The following is an 18,340-nucleotide window of genomic DNA, read 5'->3' as shown; positions in this document are numbered from 1 at the left end:
TTACATCAAAGGTGTTTTAATATAGATTTTACATCAAAGATGGAATGCAACAAAAGACAAAATCTTAAGACAGTAGGTTATATAGCTATAACTGCAGCTTGAATTTTAATCAGGAAGAGCAAAAATACTATTTTGCTCTTTTAAATATCACAGCTGCACTGATTCTTCTTATGATAACCTTCCAAAATTAGATGTAGCTGTAAGAATCACAAACAGGTTAATACCAATTAACTCAGCTTCACACTCTGAGATAATTTAGTATTCCTGTGTTTACTTTTTGCTCACTTTATTGTTTCACTGAAATAGTCTCAAGATAATCTGCTGCTTTGCGTTTTTCCTGTGGCCATTGAATTGTATTAGCCAGCAGCCCCAATACTTGTTTGTGGAACTCCACTCTTTCACCAGCCCCATCAGTGACAGCATCATTATCTCAGGTCAGAGTCTTCTTGAACTTTTCTACATTTTCTATTGTCTCAAGCTGGCTTTCCTCGAAAACTGCATTTTGCTAATATTTCATGTCACCGAATAGAAACTTCAGTTACACCAATATTGTAGAGGACTGGTCTTTCTTAGGGAAGTTCCTACCTGGAAATAGCCCTGAATCTTTCTCCTTTCCTTGCTCATTTTGTACATCTGCAGTAGAGCTAGGAGAATAATGGGGTACTATGTGGTATAGGAAAATTATATAGGAAGTGCTGTTATGTAGAAAGTCCACTGCTATGTACACAAAGTATTATCACCCTGTTTGCTGTTTAATAATGCTGGAGCAATTCATTAGACAGCTGACTGGAAGAGTAATAAGAAAATGCATTCTTTTATACTTCTATAATCGCATGCTGTCTATGTTTGTACTTTTTCCTTCATTCTTTCTTTTTACTCACACTACTTGGCATTCACATTGACACAGCATCTAAAGACATCAGTGAAGATGGATCATATCGCTTCAGAAACCGTAAAAATAATCTGTTACAGCCTGTGCTACAAAAACGTGCAATCTCAAAGATTCTTGCTTTCTCTTCTCTTGACTTTATTGTGCAGAATGTTCTGCTTCCTGATGCTCTTCTCATTCTCCTGTTTTTGGTCCTTGTTACACATGGTTTCTAGCTCGCTCTTTTCCTGCTCTCTGAGATGTTCCCTTTTTGCTGGTAGTTGATATCCTCAAAAAGGTGCCCTTTGCTCCATCTGTTCACAATGCCTACATATCAGTGAAGGTAAAACTAGTCCTTTTTAGGTCCTGTCTCCTTTTACTGAGTCTTTCAATAAATATCATGAAGATCGGTTGGAAGAACAATAAAAATGAGAAGATGCAACACCACACAGAAGGGCTCTTCATTGCTCTTTACTTGAGAAAAGCTGATTTGTGGGAATCTTTCCCTGTATGTATTATTACATAATAATCAGTAAGGTCATTTGAAGCTTGTATGCTAAATCTGTTAAAATAAGAAGCCCTAATCTTATAAAAAATTTCATTTTCTCTAATTGTCATCATTCCTAGGATATCTGGACAGAACCAATCTGATAGAGGAGCTATTGCATTTGTCATCATACAGAAGCACAGAACTTATGTCCCAATATTACTTGCTTTCAGTTGTTGTAAGCATCAATTACCTAGGAAAGAATTATAAGAGGTCGCAGAGTAAGAAAATGTCACTAGCACAGTAAGAATTGAAACTCATGTTTTTAATTGAAATTTCTTTGTTATTTAATTTTGTGACAGTTTATAATATTATAAACTCAAAAATCTACACAATTCTTTCTCAAAATTGTAAACGTGGTAGTCAATTTAAAAAATAGAAATGAAGAATGGATAATAAAAGTTCTGAATGAATTTGTACTTATGACAAAACTCCTATTTGGTTCACAGGGATTTTGGTGTTTTCACTGATATAGTTGAAATACAAGAGAAATTGAATTACAAAAAAAAATACTTTTTTGTCAGAGTTTTGGAAAGTACAATGCCTGCCTATGGGAACATCCTGCAAGGGAACCCCAATGCTCTGCTTGACATTTCATAAAGACCGTGACTGTATTTCCTTCATCCCAGGGGTTTGGCTACCTGGGCTCAGTGCCAGCTCTGATAATGCAGTAGCCCAGCTCTGAAGCAGAGCTGTTTGATAAAAAGCTGTAGAAGTCTCAACAAGGGTTCATTCCTCTTCTCTCAGGAACTGTGTTTTTTTTTTTTTTTCTTTTTCTCTGTGGTTTGTTTGTGTTGTGTTTTTTTGTTTGTTTGTTTGTTTGGGTTGTTTTTTGTTTGTTTGTTGTTTTGTTTTGTTTTTAACTCCCTGGGGAGTGCTGGGGGATGCTTTTGGTCTCTGGATGAGCTACTGTGAAAGTGCACCTTCACCCAGCCTTGTACCTTCTAATTCTGACCCTGAGCCTGATTTGCTGACCTGACTTTTTGGCTTGCCCTTAGACCCATCTCATCACTACCAGCTTTGCCTTGCAATCTGAATCATTGTTTGGGCTGGATCTGCTCTACTCCTGCACAGGTTCTGTGGGTCTGGAAATTTTTTGGTAGGACCCTGCTCCAGCCTGCCTTGCTGTGCATCTGAACTCTCAGCTCACCTCCCCTTCCCTTGCTGCTCTCTGAGACATATCAAATCTTTTTCAGTGAGACCTAGAGTCTGTCTACTGATCTATCCCACAGAAACTTTTCAAATTGAGTCTGGGCTGCCAAGGAAAGGTACTATGCCTCAAAGCCCTCATTCTGAATTACTACATTTTATTTCACACACTGTTTTATTCACATCCTGATTTCAGCAGACACTTTTATTTCTTGAATAGTATTGTAGGTATAATTCTTAACATATTAATAAGCTACTGAAGTTATCTTTATTTTCAAAGATCTTTGTGATGAAATGCCAGATTTAATCTTTTTGCTTTTGTTTTTTCTTTTTCATTATTTGTAGGAACTAATGTTGGCTCAAAGAATATTCACTTCTGCTTCTTCAAGCTATTCATCTGAAATCAATTTGCAATGCAATGCAAGGATAATTTCAAAATCAGTTAACCGTGAGCTCAGACATGCCCCAGAGTTAGGTTGCATGGAGGTTTTTTCCTCAAGAATCTGGTCTCTAAGTGTAATTAGCTGTCTCTGTGACACTGTTTCCTTCAAAATAAGGCCAATGAGGCAGTGAATAGAACAAGGAAAGAGACAATAATCATAGCATGATTCATGGTCTAAGCTAATATGGCTACCTAAAGAAATATCATATAGGGAAAATCTATTTTACACTTCCACAGTGCCACCTACCTTTTTGTCCTGTGCTTTCTCTATACACAGGTCTTCACATAAAATACCTATACCATGCTCTTCAAGGAGAAAGCAGAGTCCTTGGCAAGTCCCTGACAGCGTAGTTCTAACAGAGCTGTGCTGGTGCCGTTGGGAGTTTGAGAGATGTCATAAAACTATTTGACTCAAAAATATGATCATCATGTTGACTCTACAAATATGATCATACTTCCAGCATTACTTCTTGGAATCCAGGCAAATCCAGAGGAACTCTTGTTAACACTATTACTTTAATGAAAACAGGGGAATACTCAGAGATTATTGTAACTTCAAACTGTATCTCAGAAGTGTTTATTTTCATTCTTTGGTAGTGATTTAGTTATATTGAGGCTCCATTAAATTATTTTTCCTAGATTTTTCCTTGTTTTAAACCTCAGCCCACTTCTTCATATCACACTGGGGCTTGGCCAAGCAGTCATTAATAAATAATACTTTCTAAAAATTATGTTGTGTCTGATTAGAGCTTTACTCTCAGTTCTCAAATATACCACTGAAAACATATTAGAGTTCTATGTGCTTAAACTGTTGGGTTTGATGTCTAAAGTCAATCAATATATTGTCTAAAGTCAATCGATATATTATCAATAAGTATATTATTAATCTAAGATGTAGTACAAATATTCACAATATTATGAAAGACCATTAACATTTTATTTTTCCTACGATGTCTTTCTGAAAAACTAGATCCTACGACTAATATGCATCTTGATTCAGTCATTTCAATTGGAAGAGCCTTTAGATGTGGGATGAAAAATGAATTCCTTAAAAAAAAAAAGCAGGTGCAGTTTCCTCTTCTGAAGCATACCAGTCTACCCATCCAGAGGATTTGCTCATTAAAGTAGCAAGCCTGTAACTTTATACTGAAAAAAATACTTCTTGTTTTCATTTGACCTGTACTGAAAATTAAATGTCTGTCTTCACAGGCATGTAATTTAAACAATCACTTTAAATGGTCTCAGGGCTGTTCGACAAGAATTGAAGGTTCTTCCTGTGGGGTTCTTTCAGTCTTCTCCCACAGCCTTGACTGCTTGTTAATGAAAAGCAGAAAAGTTTTCATGTTTCACGATGTAAGATAAGATTTATTATTTTCTCCATAATGTTTAAGCAAGTGAAGCGCTTAAGGTTTGGTTGTTCCTGGAAAGTCAGAGTACATCCATCTTCTCACTGAGGGTGTTATATAGGTGCTAAGGCTAGAGACTGCATCTTGCAGAGAGTGGAAACAGCCTTCTACTCTTCCCTGTTCCATTTGCTCTAATGTAAAGCATTTCAAAAGGCTTAAGTTGGAAAAGAACTAAAATTGATGGCTCCAGGAAGCTTGGGAATTTTAGAGGCTTTAATATTTTACCTTTTTTTTTTTTTTAAAACACTCCCCCTCCCCCCCCCCCTCCCCCCCCATTTTAAAGCATGGAAAATACTCCTGTGTGTCCATAACTGACTGGGTTTCTCAGATGATACTATTGCTAGACCTAAAGTCACTAGTAGTCTCTATGTTGAGATACATTTCAAAAATATACATAGACTCTGAGCAGTTTTCTGAAGTCTTTCTCAAACTATACAGACCTTGTACACAGTAACTTTGTTCACTGTGATAAAATGACAATTTAAGAGCAGCAGGCTGTTGCAATACAACAGTTTTTTGGACATTAAACCGAATAATTTGAATTTATCCAAGATAAGAAGCCTGTATACATTTTGAAACGATTACATTTCAGTCCAGAATTATGTGATGCAAAATACACCTATGCATTAAAAAAAATCACTTTTCACTTCCCTCCCCCCCTTAGAATGTAATATGTGTTTCTACATCATTAAAATAAAGGATGAATCATTCAACAGTAAGATGGTATTTAAATAGTATACAGATGAAAAATCATTTCTATAACTAACCTGAAATAGAATAGTAACAACACAGTGGTGCTTGTATTACCTACACTGCACTAGGATTTGGTAATCTACTTTGAACATTAAATACTCAATGCAACTGGAAAGTTTAAACTGCAATATATGTGCATTTACTTTTTCCTCTCAGTGTCAATTAATTCCATACCATGTGAACCAATTTCTTAAAATCTCTTTCTTTTGGCACAATTACAATCACATTATAAACTATTTACATTACATATGTTGATACAAAACAGGTCATTAAACTAACTTCAAAAAGGAAAGATTTGCTAGGAACCTGTGAGCACTCGTGAAGTGTGCCATCGTTGCGGAGCACTACATGTTACTGTTCAAACTTCCTGGTTATAAATCCCTTACATGAATCATCTCCATACTCTCTGCAGAACCACGTTTCAAATTTAAGTTTCCTTTTTCTATCCTTGTCAAGTAACAATGTGATTCTTAAAATAGTCTGGCATTATCAAGCTATATGCCATAGTCTGTTTATTGTGATTCAGAGCTAGAATGTTTGTTGATAACAAGCATGGCTAACTCTGCATCAGCAGTGAATATGTGATGACATTGAAATCTGCCTCTTTACGTGTCTGATTCTTCTTTTTAAATTTTCCTTCACCTTTAAATAGAGGGCTTATGTTGATTTTTGCCTGCTGTCACCACACTTCCAGAGCTATGTCTTAAAAGAATGCTTGCATTGATACAATAACATTAGCTAGAAAAAGTGTGCTGGGTAGAAAGCAGAAAAATCCATGTGAACCTCAGGCTATAATTTATCTTTAATATTACAAATCCTAGACTGCCACTGGTACAGCAAATGCTTTCCCTTTTGAGGAAGATTCTGTAGACTGTATCCTCTATCCACTTAGCTATGATTTTTTTCTAAGACTTCTCCGACCTAATGCAATCCCGATTTTTCCTTTTACTGAAAAGAACTGATAGTAAATAAGTCTATAGATTCCCAACTCAGATTGTCTTCCCCAACTTCTACATATAGACACTTTGCATCTGAAGAATTTTCAAGATTATTAATTGTTTCCTGTGGTAAAATTCACAGACCAAATAGAGGAACCCTACCTGCAAACAGGTGAAAGAATCGCACAGCCTCCAGTCTGCAAAACGCAATATCGAATTTGAGGCAACGCAATGTTACAAAGTCATTCGAGAAGCAGGGACCCCAGGCATTTAGTTTCCGTGCCCAGGGTCCGGCTGCCGAAGCTCGCCGGGTGTTAGTGGTGAGGAAAGGCGGTGACCGATGCCAGCCTCCGCACCAGTCCCAGGCACTTCAGCTGCCCGAGATAAACCTTTGCTTCTCCAGAGACAACAACTCACCTGAGCAGGACCGCGGCTTCCCACAGATAAAATCCCGAGACAGCGGTGCGGAGGTACCTCATCCGGGCCATGCTGCTCGGAGGCGCCGCCGAGCCCTGGAGCGGTCGTGTCCGAGGCATCGGCGGGGCTCCGCGGCGCGGCGAGCTGGGGTGTCAGCGCGGCTCCCCGCGGGCGGACGTCTTCCCAGCACCCTGGAGAGCTCCGGCGGCTCCGCGCCCGCCGTTTGCTTAGTGGCCGGCGGCGCCCAGCGCCCTCCCGCTGGGCCCCGCCGCCTTCGCCCCACCGCTCCGCATCGCAGCCGAGCGGGAGCCTAATCCCAGCCGCGCCGGCGGCGCCGAGCCGTGGCGGCGGCGGGAGCCCACCTTCCTGGCCGTCTGTCCCCGGCTCCTGCCAGCAGCCGGCACCCCGCCGCCAGCCGCATCCCGGACGCGGGGAACGCCGCGGCCCCGACGGCGACGGGGCGGGCGGGGAGACAGGGGGCGGGGGCCAGTCCCGGCCGCCCCCACGGAGCGCGCTGCGGCCGCGGAGGCCGGCGGGGCGGGACCGGGGACGGCGGCGGCGAGGGGCGCCCCTGGCAGGGGGAATGGCCCCGCTGAGGCTCGTGGTGGATGTTTCTGCCCAAAAGAGGGGCGGTGGGGCTGATGCCCGCACAGGGCAGCTGTCCCTCAAGAGCTGCGGTGAATTAACTGAGCCTTGTGTCTTGCAATTATTTGTGGAAAGAGAGGTGGGAGTTATTCTATGGGGTGGGTGGGGTGGGTAGGGTGGGGTGGAAATCCCACCTCTGTACTTTAGTTTTCTCTGAACGTATAGTGCTGATGGACACAGGAAATATATATCCTGTTCTATTCCTTTTTTTTTTTTTTTTTTAGGAAAGAAAGGTGATCTAGTGTCAATAGGCAGACTAACAGGGAAATCCAAAGACTTTGAAAGTTTGGCATTTTTTGAAGAGGCGAGTGGATGGGACTCTGGGAAGGAACATGTGCAAGAACATTGTAATACGGAAACTGAAAAGTTATTAATGAGAAAAACAGAATGAATTTACAAGTACAGATGACAGTAGGACAGTGAGATGATTTCAGCTATTAGAGAAACCATACATTTCATGCAAGCCAGGAGCTGGTTGTATTAGGAAAGGGTAAGGATTTATGAGTTGATATTTAGAAACATTGCTTGAGAAATTCCTGTGGGAATCTGTATGGTTTGTGCATGAACTAAAATGAAAGATACATAAGTAAAGGCTGTACCTGGAGAGGGACAGAGGAGGAAAATATGTCTGAGATTGTAGGATAGGGATACTTTATCTGAACCTAAAAGGAATGAGCTCTGAACACCTACATAATGTCTGGGAGAGCCAGTGGAAGGAGAAATCTGACAGCAGTTCAGGGGCAGATCTCTGCATAGGTGAAATGTATCTGTCTGGGCGTATGCCCCTTACGGTGTATACCTCAGTATAATCTGCTGGATTGCTTTTTCCCGTAGCCACTAATTTGTGTTAGAGAGCAGCCCCACTACTTGTGCAGCTCCACTGGTTGCACACCCCACATGATTATATCAGGTCAGAGTCTTATTTAAACTACAAACAGCTATAGAAAGCTCAAGTACTGAAGAAGGAAGATGTGAAAAAGGCAAAAGTTCAGCAAGATTAAGGACATGAGGCAGAGTAAAATAAACTGAATTTGAGGGAAGTATAATGAACTCAATACAGAAAAAGGATGATGGGAAAACAGAGAGTGAAATATAGGACAACTTTTTACACAGAACAGAAAAAATATTGAACTATCATTGAGTAGAGGAGATGCAGGAAAGAAATTAGAAACAGGGTTTTTATGCAATCCTGTGTCCAAGGATAGTGTGTGTGTGTGTGTTAGAAATAGGATATTTCATTAGAAATCTTTGGAGGCATTCACTTGTTTCTCCTCTAAGTATAGTGTCTTCTTTTTGTTTCAAAAATATCCCACACACAGCTTTGACCGTAATATTTAGGTTTTCCATTTTTGCCATATCCTTTTCGTCTGGTTTTTTTAGCTCTTCTTCAAGGTTGTTCCAGCAGGTACCATTAAATAATAACACCTACCACACATTTTAGATCCAGTTTGGTTTTCTTTGTTGATACCTATGTCACTAACTTATTTCCTCTGTTCCCTAAACTTTGTATTAGTAGTGTTTACATAAATTCAAGGATTCTTTGTATTCTGTACTAGAATTTTCTAGGTCCACTTTGCAAAAAGTTTATCCTTTTGTTCTCACTCTCCCTCTCACTCTGGGTAGCAACAGTGATCATGAAAAGAACTTAACTTAAACCCTTAACTGAAGAAGTAATAGCTAGCAAACTAAGGAATCCCTCTCTTTGCTCAAGGACAGTCCATCAATGAAGGTGCTCAACAGAATCAGTGCAGAGTACTTCGTTTATATATTCACAACAGTTGATGCTTATCTTTCCCCTTAAAATGAGTATTTAGTGAGGCTCTTTCTCCAGGCACTTTATATCTGTGTGTTGTGTAATTCAACAGTGAATTAATCTAACGTTTCATTTATTTTCACCAAGCAAGTGCGTTTTTCTTATGAGGCTATTAGTTAAAACTACCAGCACAAATTCTCCAGTTCTCTGGTAGGAACAGTTCTATTAATTATAAGTATAGTCTAGACTTCAGATATGCAAAGTTCAAACTTCTCACAATCCCTGTGGCAAAAACATACACTTGCTTTTGCTTTAAGTAGGAACTTTATTGTTGCATCATTTTATTTTGCTAAATATGAATGTTGTTCTTAAGCTTTTGAAAATTTACATATAGGTAGTGTTGAATATTAAAATACTCTCTTTTGAGTGGATTTAAACAACTGGGCTTGATTCGTGAAAAGTTCCAGTTTAACAAAGCACTCAAGCACATACTGTTGACTTTGATGAGATTAGAAGCTTAGAAACAAACTTAGTTTTTAATCACAAACTTTGATAAAATATTCCCTAATTGTTTTAGGTGTTTTAATTAGCTACTGGTTTAATTACGATCTTTTTTTCTCTTTCCATATGAGTACTGCTAGTCTATCATTGCTATTATACAAAGCTGAACACATAGCTGTGTCCAGTATTTAGAAAACCTTAATGGTATCTCTTGATACTTCTGGTAGATACAGTAAATTGAAAGGTGAGAGTTGTTTGAACATCCATTTAAAAAACAAAATCCATGGAGTGTCACTGTGGTATGAATCTATCTGAAATATTAATGTTGTTCATTTATATATTCCTTATATGCTTGGATAACAACATCACAAAATATTGCTCATCGTTCAAAACATGATGGCTGATATGAGCTTGCCATATGTGTACAAAGGTGAGCTGTATAATTCACTTCCAGTAGTACTGGAGGTTAGCTGAAGCATATTCTTTACAAATAGGAAATGCTAGTATGTTGAAATGAAAAGTTTTCACCAAAATACGTTGGTGTCAGTCTGTAATTCTCCTCATAACCAGTACACTGTATAGCTACTCTTTCCGTCATCCAACCAGTATTTAGGTAAATTTGAAAGTAAACCACTTCTTATTTATAAACTTGACAGATGTTCTCCAGGCATAGCCTAGAGGTATGAATAGGTCAATTGTACAGAGTAGCTCACTTCAATAACACACAATTTATACAACTGAATGCAAGATCATGCAGCAACTCAACAGTGTTCATACAGAGAAGCCAGTGTGCAGATCTGAATTGAGGGATTACTGAATGTACTTTTCAGTGTGACATTGTCTTTGTGGAATATTAAGACAAATTAATCACAATGGTGGTCATGAGAAGTTGTTACTATCATTTTAGTGTGCCCAATCCTGGAACATATTATGGTACAAAATGTTAAAATAAACATTCTCTAAGAAGGCTGGTGACATATTTTAAAAGTTTCTGAAAAGAGATACAAGAACAGTACGGTTTGGAATACTTTTCTAATGTAAGATTATAACAGTTTAGCTTGTAAAAACCAGAAGGTTTAGAGGTGTCTTTAAACACATTCATGATGGAAACAAGATTGTGAAGTTAAGGTAATTTTTTAAATAAATAGAGGTAGTAAATTAGCAAGTCTGGAACCTGATAAAAGAGGAATTCGGAATAGAAAAAAAAAATCCTACTTTGAAGCAATTAAAAGATTGAAACAACTAAAGAATAAACAGGACTCACTATTTAAAGTCTTTAAATCTAGGTCAGCTCTATGTTCTGGGTTTGATCCAGAAGCTGCTGGGTAAAATTTTATGAGATGTAAGATTCAGAACTTCGAATCAATGGTGACTCCCGTGTTAAAACATGAGAATCTATAAACACACAATGTTTTATCATGATATATTCAGCTACAAAGTTAAAGCTATTTACTTTCACAGAAAAGCAGTAGATTGACCTTACAAACATTAGATTGGCTTACAAGCTCACAGAGTTGAAAAGCACATGTATCATAATAGTAAGGAATAAAGATCTCACAAATATAGTCTTTACCACACTTCTATTGCCAGCTTGAACATTGCAGCATTTTAGGAGAGTGTTGTGATGGGATATGACATCACTGTAGTTTTAGATCCTGGTTTTACTGAGACATGTTTGATTATGTTAATTAATCTGGTATTCTCAGTACACAGGATTCCCCAGGATGTAATTCATTCAAGTGTGAAACCCCAGAGGCTTTGACCTATTACTAAACACAAAACTACAAATAGAATAAACTTTTCTTGATAAACACAATCCTAAAATAGAGAGGCCAACTTTAAAATATAGGAGTAAAGTCACCAGAAGGAAAAATATAGTTATTTAGTATACCTCAATCAGAAACAAAAGGCTTAGTAATGTATTTAAGTCTCTGAAAATAAAGTGTGGAGTCTGTAGAAGAGCATTTGCTGATTTTCTCCATAAGAAATGTAGGTGCTAACCACAAGGTTGTAATATAACATTCTTCAAAATGTTTTACCTCAAAAGTAAGTCTTGGAGTAACTAAAATAAATCAACTTTTAAGTCTGGTTTTCTTAACTGTTGGCTGTTGCATATAATTTCTGGATGCAGACAAAGAAATTGTTTCTACTTCATGGTTAATTAAGTTATCAGTCTTTTAACAAATTGAGATATGACTAATGGATTGCATGCATTTTTCTTCAGATAATTTTTCTTCTCAAGCACCTTCTATCTTAAGCCTTAATTCTCTTAATTCAGATGTAGTTCCAGAGTTCCAGTGGCAACTGGTGTTCTACCCACCATATTCTTTAGATCTGTGCTAAACTATATGAGAATCTAATCTCTGGGGAGTGGGTTATAGTAGTAGCAGAAATTTAAATGCAGAAGATGATCTGTATTTTATTCTCCATGCTAGAGCTCATCTAATATTAATAAGTGGTATATTTCAGAGTAATAATATGTGCATGTCAACTGTGTACACGGTAGAATTTGGAAAGTATACAGGGAGAAAAGATTTGAAACTTCAATGAAAAACCCACAGGTCTATACATTCAAATACCACCCTGAAATTGTCTAATATGGAAATATAACATTATTATTAGATATTAGTCATTATGCTTACAAAATATGTGCATATGTATTCACTTTATATGAAGACAACTAAGCAAGCATATAAATGCAGTGTAAATTTGTACTACATAAGCAATCATCACTGAAAAGAAGTGCAGAGGTGAGACTGATATGTTTATATTCACTGTAGTGTCTTAACTGCCTTGCAGCAAAATCTGGTCTTTTCTTTATCTGCAGAATTTCTGTCAGATAATGAGAGTCAATGGGAAGGTAGTATTTCCTCTATGTTTTACAGAAAAGAACAGACTCAATAGTGGTCTGAAATAGGGTCAGAAATGCCTGTGAACTGTTCTGTACAGAGTCCCATCAAAAGCAGAAAGATTTTCCAACTAATTTCACACTTTGTTATTAGCTCTATTTATTAATCAATGCTTCAATCTATTAAACTCTAGCTCAAAGCAAGAGAACTGTTCTGCTGGAGTCAGCGGCCCTGTGAATGTTTTGCTGGCTCAAGCCTCAAAGGAGACTTCCTGCTAGTTAGTGGGCTCATCTCTTTTTTTTTTTTTTTAATTTAATTTAAATTTTAAATTTAATTTAAATATCCAGACTAGCCTGACATTTTCCCAGAGTGCAACTTTAAGTTTCTTCTATTTTTGGAATGTTGTTGTTTTGTTTTGTTTTGTTTTGTTTTGTTTTGTTTTGTTTTGTTTTGTTTTGTTTTGTTTTGTTTTGTTTTCTTTTCTTTTCTTTTCTTTTCTTTTCTTTTCTTTTCTTTTCTTTTCTTTTCTTTTCTTTTTGCCCATGAGATAGTTTTGCACACAAAAAATTAACTTTGAGAAGCAAATTGTACCTGTATAAATTAAATGGGTTTTGGTGCTAGGAATATGATTGTTTGCATGTATAAAGCATAGTATGGGTTGAGTCATTTTAATGATACAGCTGAAAATGTGTGCGTCATGCAATGAGTGGGATTATTACAACAATATCATAGTGTTTTATATTTTAGACTGTATTGATGTTTGTTTTAGTGGCAGGGGTTTAGATATTACATTTTAAAAATCTGCAGATGTTGGACTACCTTTGTTTTTATTGGAGTATTTTATGGTAAAAATAAAACAAAACAAACCCAATGCTTTAAAATAAGCATTTCTCAGTGTCCGCCAACAAATGCAGCAAAGTCATAGAGACAGCAGGTGTATGGAAGGAATTGAAGGAATCAAACATGGGAGCCCAGATTTTCTCATCTTGCCATACTTTACACCAGTTTTCTCATTCATCTTAGAGAGTTTACAGATTTTGCTGCATGTTCTGAAAGCTAACAAGTACAGGTATGAATTCAGGGAGTGAATTCTCAAGACATAGACCAAAGTGGAAAATTTCCCACTAACTGTACTCTCTCTGGAAGCTGACTCTAGAGACATTAGGTTTAGTCCACATCTACTGATACTTTAAGTAATCACACCCTGAAAAATCATCCACAGTTTGACATATATAAGTTATATTGTAAAAATATCTGACTCTTTTTCTGCTGCTGCTCCTAGAGAGGTAGTATCTCACTACTTTGATGAATAGGATATCTTTTCAGATTTCAAACCCTGGCAAGTTTAAATTCACATACAATTTTCTGTTTGATTGGTTGGGGTTTGTGTTTGTGTTTTGTTTGTTTGTTTGGGGTTTATTTTTTGGTTGGTTGTTTGATTGGTTTGGGGTTGCTGCTTGCTTGTTTGTTTTTGTTTGTTTGTTTTGTTTGTTTCAAACCCAATATTATTTCTTTCCTTCCTTTGTTTTTACCTCAGGAAATGCATTTGCCAAATGAACCAAGCTCTTCCAGTCTCCTGAGTAGCTTTTCTCACCTTTTCTTTACTTTGAATTTCTCTTTCACAAAAAATAAAATGCATTATTCTGCATAAGGTCAGTTCAGGACTTTACAGAATGGCACTAGTGCTTGCCTAAAAATATAACTTTTCCAATACATGAGGAAGTACTAAGAGAATTTTCTGGACATATGCAGTGTTTGTTTGGAACCAAATCAAAGAAAATAAACAAAAATATCCCTGTTCATATGGTTTGGACCTTCTTGTTAGATTTTATTTTAAATGTCTTGTTTATCTTGATCCTTCATTTATGTTCTTCAGAGCTCATGAAATCTACTGGATGCAATCACTTTTAACTTAAAACAATTTATCAATAATTTCAGTACATTCTGATATGTACTGTAGTGATCAGTAAATGATCATAACTTAAGTCTACATATAAAACTCTAGGGTTAGACTTCTTGGTGCGATGTAGCTACGCTGTTCGGTTTGATGCCAGTTTTAGTGTCCGTATAAATCTTTTATTGAGTTTCCAAGTAGTAAAGCAGGGCAGCCAAGGCTCTCTTTTATGTCCCTGCTCTATCTGCAGTCATGTCAGGACAAACATGCCTAATGTGCAGAACTGGGAGACATGCTCTTTCATTGCTTTAGCCACTAGTTGCTGTTTTGGTCTACTGAAAACATTAGCCCAAGTGTGAGTAGATACACAGGTGCTGCTACAGTTTGATGAGGTTGACAGCAAAGTGAAAAGGGGGTCAGCATGCAAAAGCCATGAGGCCTGTTTCTTTCAATGCATATTCAAAATTTCAGAAATTGCAGTTCTGCTGTGTAATAGCCTTCAACCCTTAGTGTTCCTAATACTTCGTGATTCATTAACTGACTTTTATTTATGTGATGTATTTCAAATGACTGGAAATTCTAAGTAGGCAAGGAGTAAAATTTCGGGCCTCTCAATGACTGCCCTGAATGGTATGATCCTGTACACTCATGTCATTGTCCTAAGTGCACTAGTGGGCATTAATGACCCTGACAGCCTCATCTGGGGCCTCCAGCCACACTGAACCTCAGAAGGGATATAAGATTGCTATCACTTTCTCTCTTTTTTTCTGCCTTTTACTTAATAAACTCATTAACCAGATTTAAGTGTCAGTGCCTTTCTTACTGAGATCCCAAAAGACCCAGCACCTCCTCAGTGCAGAACAATGTTGCACGTGGGCTCAGGAGATCCATTTAAGCTCGAGACTGAGCAGTGTTGTAAGTGTACCATTTTCCAGCCCTGTCTTCTTGCTGTGTTGTAGCCTTTCCTTCAGTCCCTTCTTTGGCTCATCTCCTGCTGCTCCTTGATGGATCTCCCCACTGGACCTGGTTCACCCCTTCTCATGTCTGGTGCTGTTAGCAGATGCCTCCCCTCCAGGGTCAGCCAACCTCTGCAGCTCCCTGACACCTTGCTGTCCATGTTGCTAGAAACCTGTCAGCTCCTGGATAAATGAAAAGTCTCTGTTAAAAGTGGATATGATAAGCTGCTGTTCTCACATGGTGATGCTTTACACCTACTTTGATCCTACAAAAGGCCAGGCTGTGAAGACTCAGCAACAGTGTATACAGCTCATTGTACCCGTGTCCATACTTTGATGATTTAAAAAAATACGCTATTGATGGCAACTTTCAAATAACATGTTCTCCATTGGCTTATTCTTCTCATGTCAGCTTCAATGGTATAGACTCGTGCCTAATTTTCAAACTAGAAGTATGAAACAACTTGCTATGTCTGAATGAATTTATTTTTTTTCAGTGCTACTACATATTTATTAATACAGAAATGTATAATACAAAAATATATGAATTTAAGTGCATTATTCTTCTGACTTGAATGCCGATATACTGTTCATACAGGCACCATACACAATCACAATCTATTGATGCTGGATACTATTTTTTAAAAACTTTAATAAATGTTGTGTCGAAGTAGAAGCAAAATTTAAGGTGATTATACAAAACATGTTTAAAATTCATAAACATCCTAAAGTAAAAACTTGTTTGGCTCTTATAAAAGAAGTGTTTTGAGAAAAACTTCTGATAAAGTATTTAAAAAAAAAAAAACAAAACACTTCTGGGGGTGTGAGAGGGAAATGTCTCCAGATTATTTCTTTCCAACCACAACCCCCACTCATCTGCTCTAATTCAAACTTCAGAGACCAGTGCAACTATAGGCAGAATCAGACATTCAGCAGGTGAATTCACTTATTCAATTAAGCTCTTAACAAGGCAACTAGAAAACCTGCACTCAGCTGCTGCTCCTTTCTTTAAGTTTAGAAAAACACATGAGATATGTTCTGCTGCTGCCCTAACTGGCAAAAGAGGTACAATTATCCAGAAAGGTAATTAACAGATCATTTTATGGTTTTGTTTGTTTTTTAAGTATTTGTATTTATATATATTAATTAAAGGCTTCCTGTTTCTGGGCTGCTATTTGTTCCTTAGGAATAGGGTTCTTTGAAATTACATTAGTGTGAGGTAACTTTCATTGTATGCTTTGTTTTTTATCCAATGAGCATTTTTTGGGTACTGGCATTTGCTATGTATGGTAATAACTTTTAAGGTAGGAAAACTTAATATGGTTGGTGGCTTGTTGTTTCTTTGTGTTTCTCTGACAAATTCTAGGGATGCCTTGAAATCTTGAAAAAATCCCATTCTAGCTTTGGATGATAAGGAATGGTTCAGCTGTTTCACAGCTGCACCTCTATGTTTCTTAAGTAGAAAGACTTTAGAGAAAGTCTCTGCTTTCCTGTAATTTTTTTATTTCTATTCCAGTTTTTAACCTATCGTGCAGAGGCAAAGAGGCAGTACCAAAGGGAGGGAAGTCTATGCTGGCAATATTTAGCTGGCACAGGTGATTATTTGACTTTCTGCATTGCTATTGTTTCCTTGCTTGCTTGTTTCATTGTATGAATTTTCAAATCACTCTGCCCCCTAACTCAGACTTTTACTGTCACAGATATGGCGAGAGGAAGTAAATATCAAAAAGGGCTTGTGATATGGCTGTTTTCTGGTGTTAATATAGCATTTCCAATATCCATATTGATTTTGTTGCTATGTTTTTGAATTGTTTCTAGGAGTTTTTTGGCATTACTTGTCTTTGTTTTACTCTAAATGGAGAATGTTTAGATTGCTCCACTTGCAACCTCAGTGCAAATAATATGAATGTGGAAGTGGCCATAGGTTCAAGGAGCATTGATCACTGATCTGATTGCAACAAAAATGAAAGTGGTACCAGAGTGCAAGCACTTTCCTGTGGCTGGGCATAATCTGGTCTGAAATCCAGCTGTACAACTAAACCACTTGGTTGTGGATATGTGTGTACTTATGTATTTCTGCCTAACAGTAGCTAGATAGTGGGGAAAGATTGTTTCAATAAATGACTACGGGATTTCTTTAGAAGCTGTGCTACTTTCTTTCCCTTACTGTGCAGCTTCTATTTGTGTGTGGCAACTTGCTTTACATGGGAAGCTGTGAGAGACATTGTATACGGTTTCTACTATTGTTGATTCACTTAATGCATCTATTTGGTAGTCCTTTTCATGAGTCTTTTTCTAACCTTATTATTCTGGGATGGAGGAGGGGGTGAGTGTATAATACAACTATATCTTAGAGGAATATAATTTGAGAACTTCATGTAAGTCTTGACAGTTTAAATTTTCAGTAGCGTTAAAGCTCTGTAAGGGACTTTTTGCACAAGCAGTTCTTTCACATTAGAAAATGAGAGCAGATGAGATTCACTTTCTTCTTCGGGTGGCTTCTCTTACTCACATTATAGAACGAGTCTGTCCACTTTCTGAGACTCGCTCCTCTAGGACTGACTTATGCAGGCTGTGGGGCAGTTCTTCAGTGCATGCACTTAAAATACAAGTGCATATAGGACACTGTGGCAGTTACACACCCCTTTCTCTTCCCCCTTAACCACTCCGCCCCCCCACCTTCCTTGAATATGGAAGGTACAGGCACATTCCCCTCTCCCTCAACACATCCTTCCCACCCTCTTCTGCAATGGGGGAACAGCTTCTTTTGTATGACTCCAGAGCCTGTTGGCCAGGGTCGTTAAGAGAGAAGGAGGAGGTGCAGAGGTGCCAAGGAGCCAAGAAGATTCTGGGTGCCCACAGCCAGAGTGGGAGGGGTGCCGAGAAGTTTCAGGGCATCCTGCAGCTAGAGTGGGGGTGTGGAGAAGCTTCTGGAGTGCCCACAGTCAGATCTGACTCGGATATTTAAACAGACTCCCGCTGAGGCTTGCTTGGCATGTTCTCTCGGAGCGTGGGTCAAATGCTGCCACCAAGAGCTCTCCAGGAACTGGGGTGCTGTCTAAGGTAACCTCCTGAAAGAAAAATGGGACTGCCTTATCTCCACATGTGCATGAGTGATTCCGTGCTTAAATATAAGCACATGTATTTTCTTTAATAATTCCTTGCCAGATTCAGGCAAGCGTATATATTTCCCGGAGTCAGGGACGGCTCTGGCATTGTTTT

At 38.1% G+C, this 18,340-nt stretch overlaps 1 protein-coding gene across 2 annotated transcripts in view; it reads right to left on the bottom strand.

Annotated features, from left to right (window-relative positions):
- Positions 1-6,891, bottom strand: part of GLRA3 (glycine receptor alpha 3) — an 87,971-nt gene extending 81,080 nt beyond the window's left edge. For both annotated transcript variants that reach the window (XM_071807692.1, XM_071807691.1), the window contains exon 1: positions 6,521-6,891. In XM_071807692.1, coding sequence (XP_071663793.1) covers positions 6,521-6,639 — 119 coding nt within the window. In that variant the 5' untranslated portion in view covers positions 6,640-6,891. The remainder of the gene's footprint in view (positions 1-6,520) is intronic.
- Positions 6,892-18,340: the final 11,449 nt, after the last annotated feature.

The sequence above is a fragment of the Patagioenas fasciata genome, chromosome 4 (assembly GCF_037038585.1).
Source record: "Patagioenas fasciata isolate bPatFas1 chromosome 4, bPatFas1.hap1, whole genome shotgun sequence".
NCBI lineage: Eukaryota > Metazoa > Chordata > Aves > Columbiformes > Columbidae > Patagioenas > Patagioenas fasciata.
This window is presented reverse-complemented; position numbering and strand designations above follow the sequence as displayed.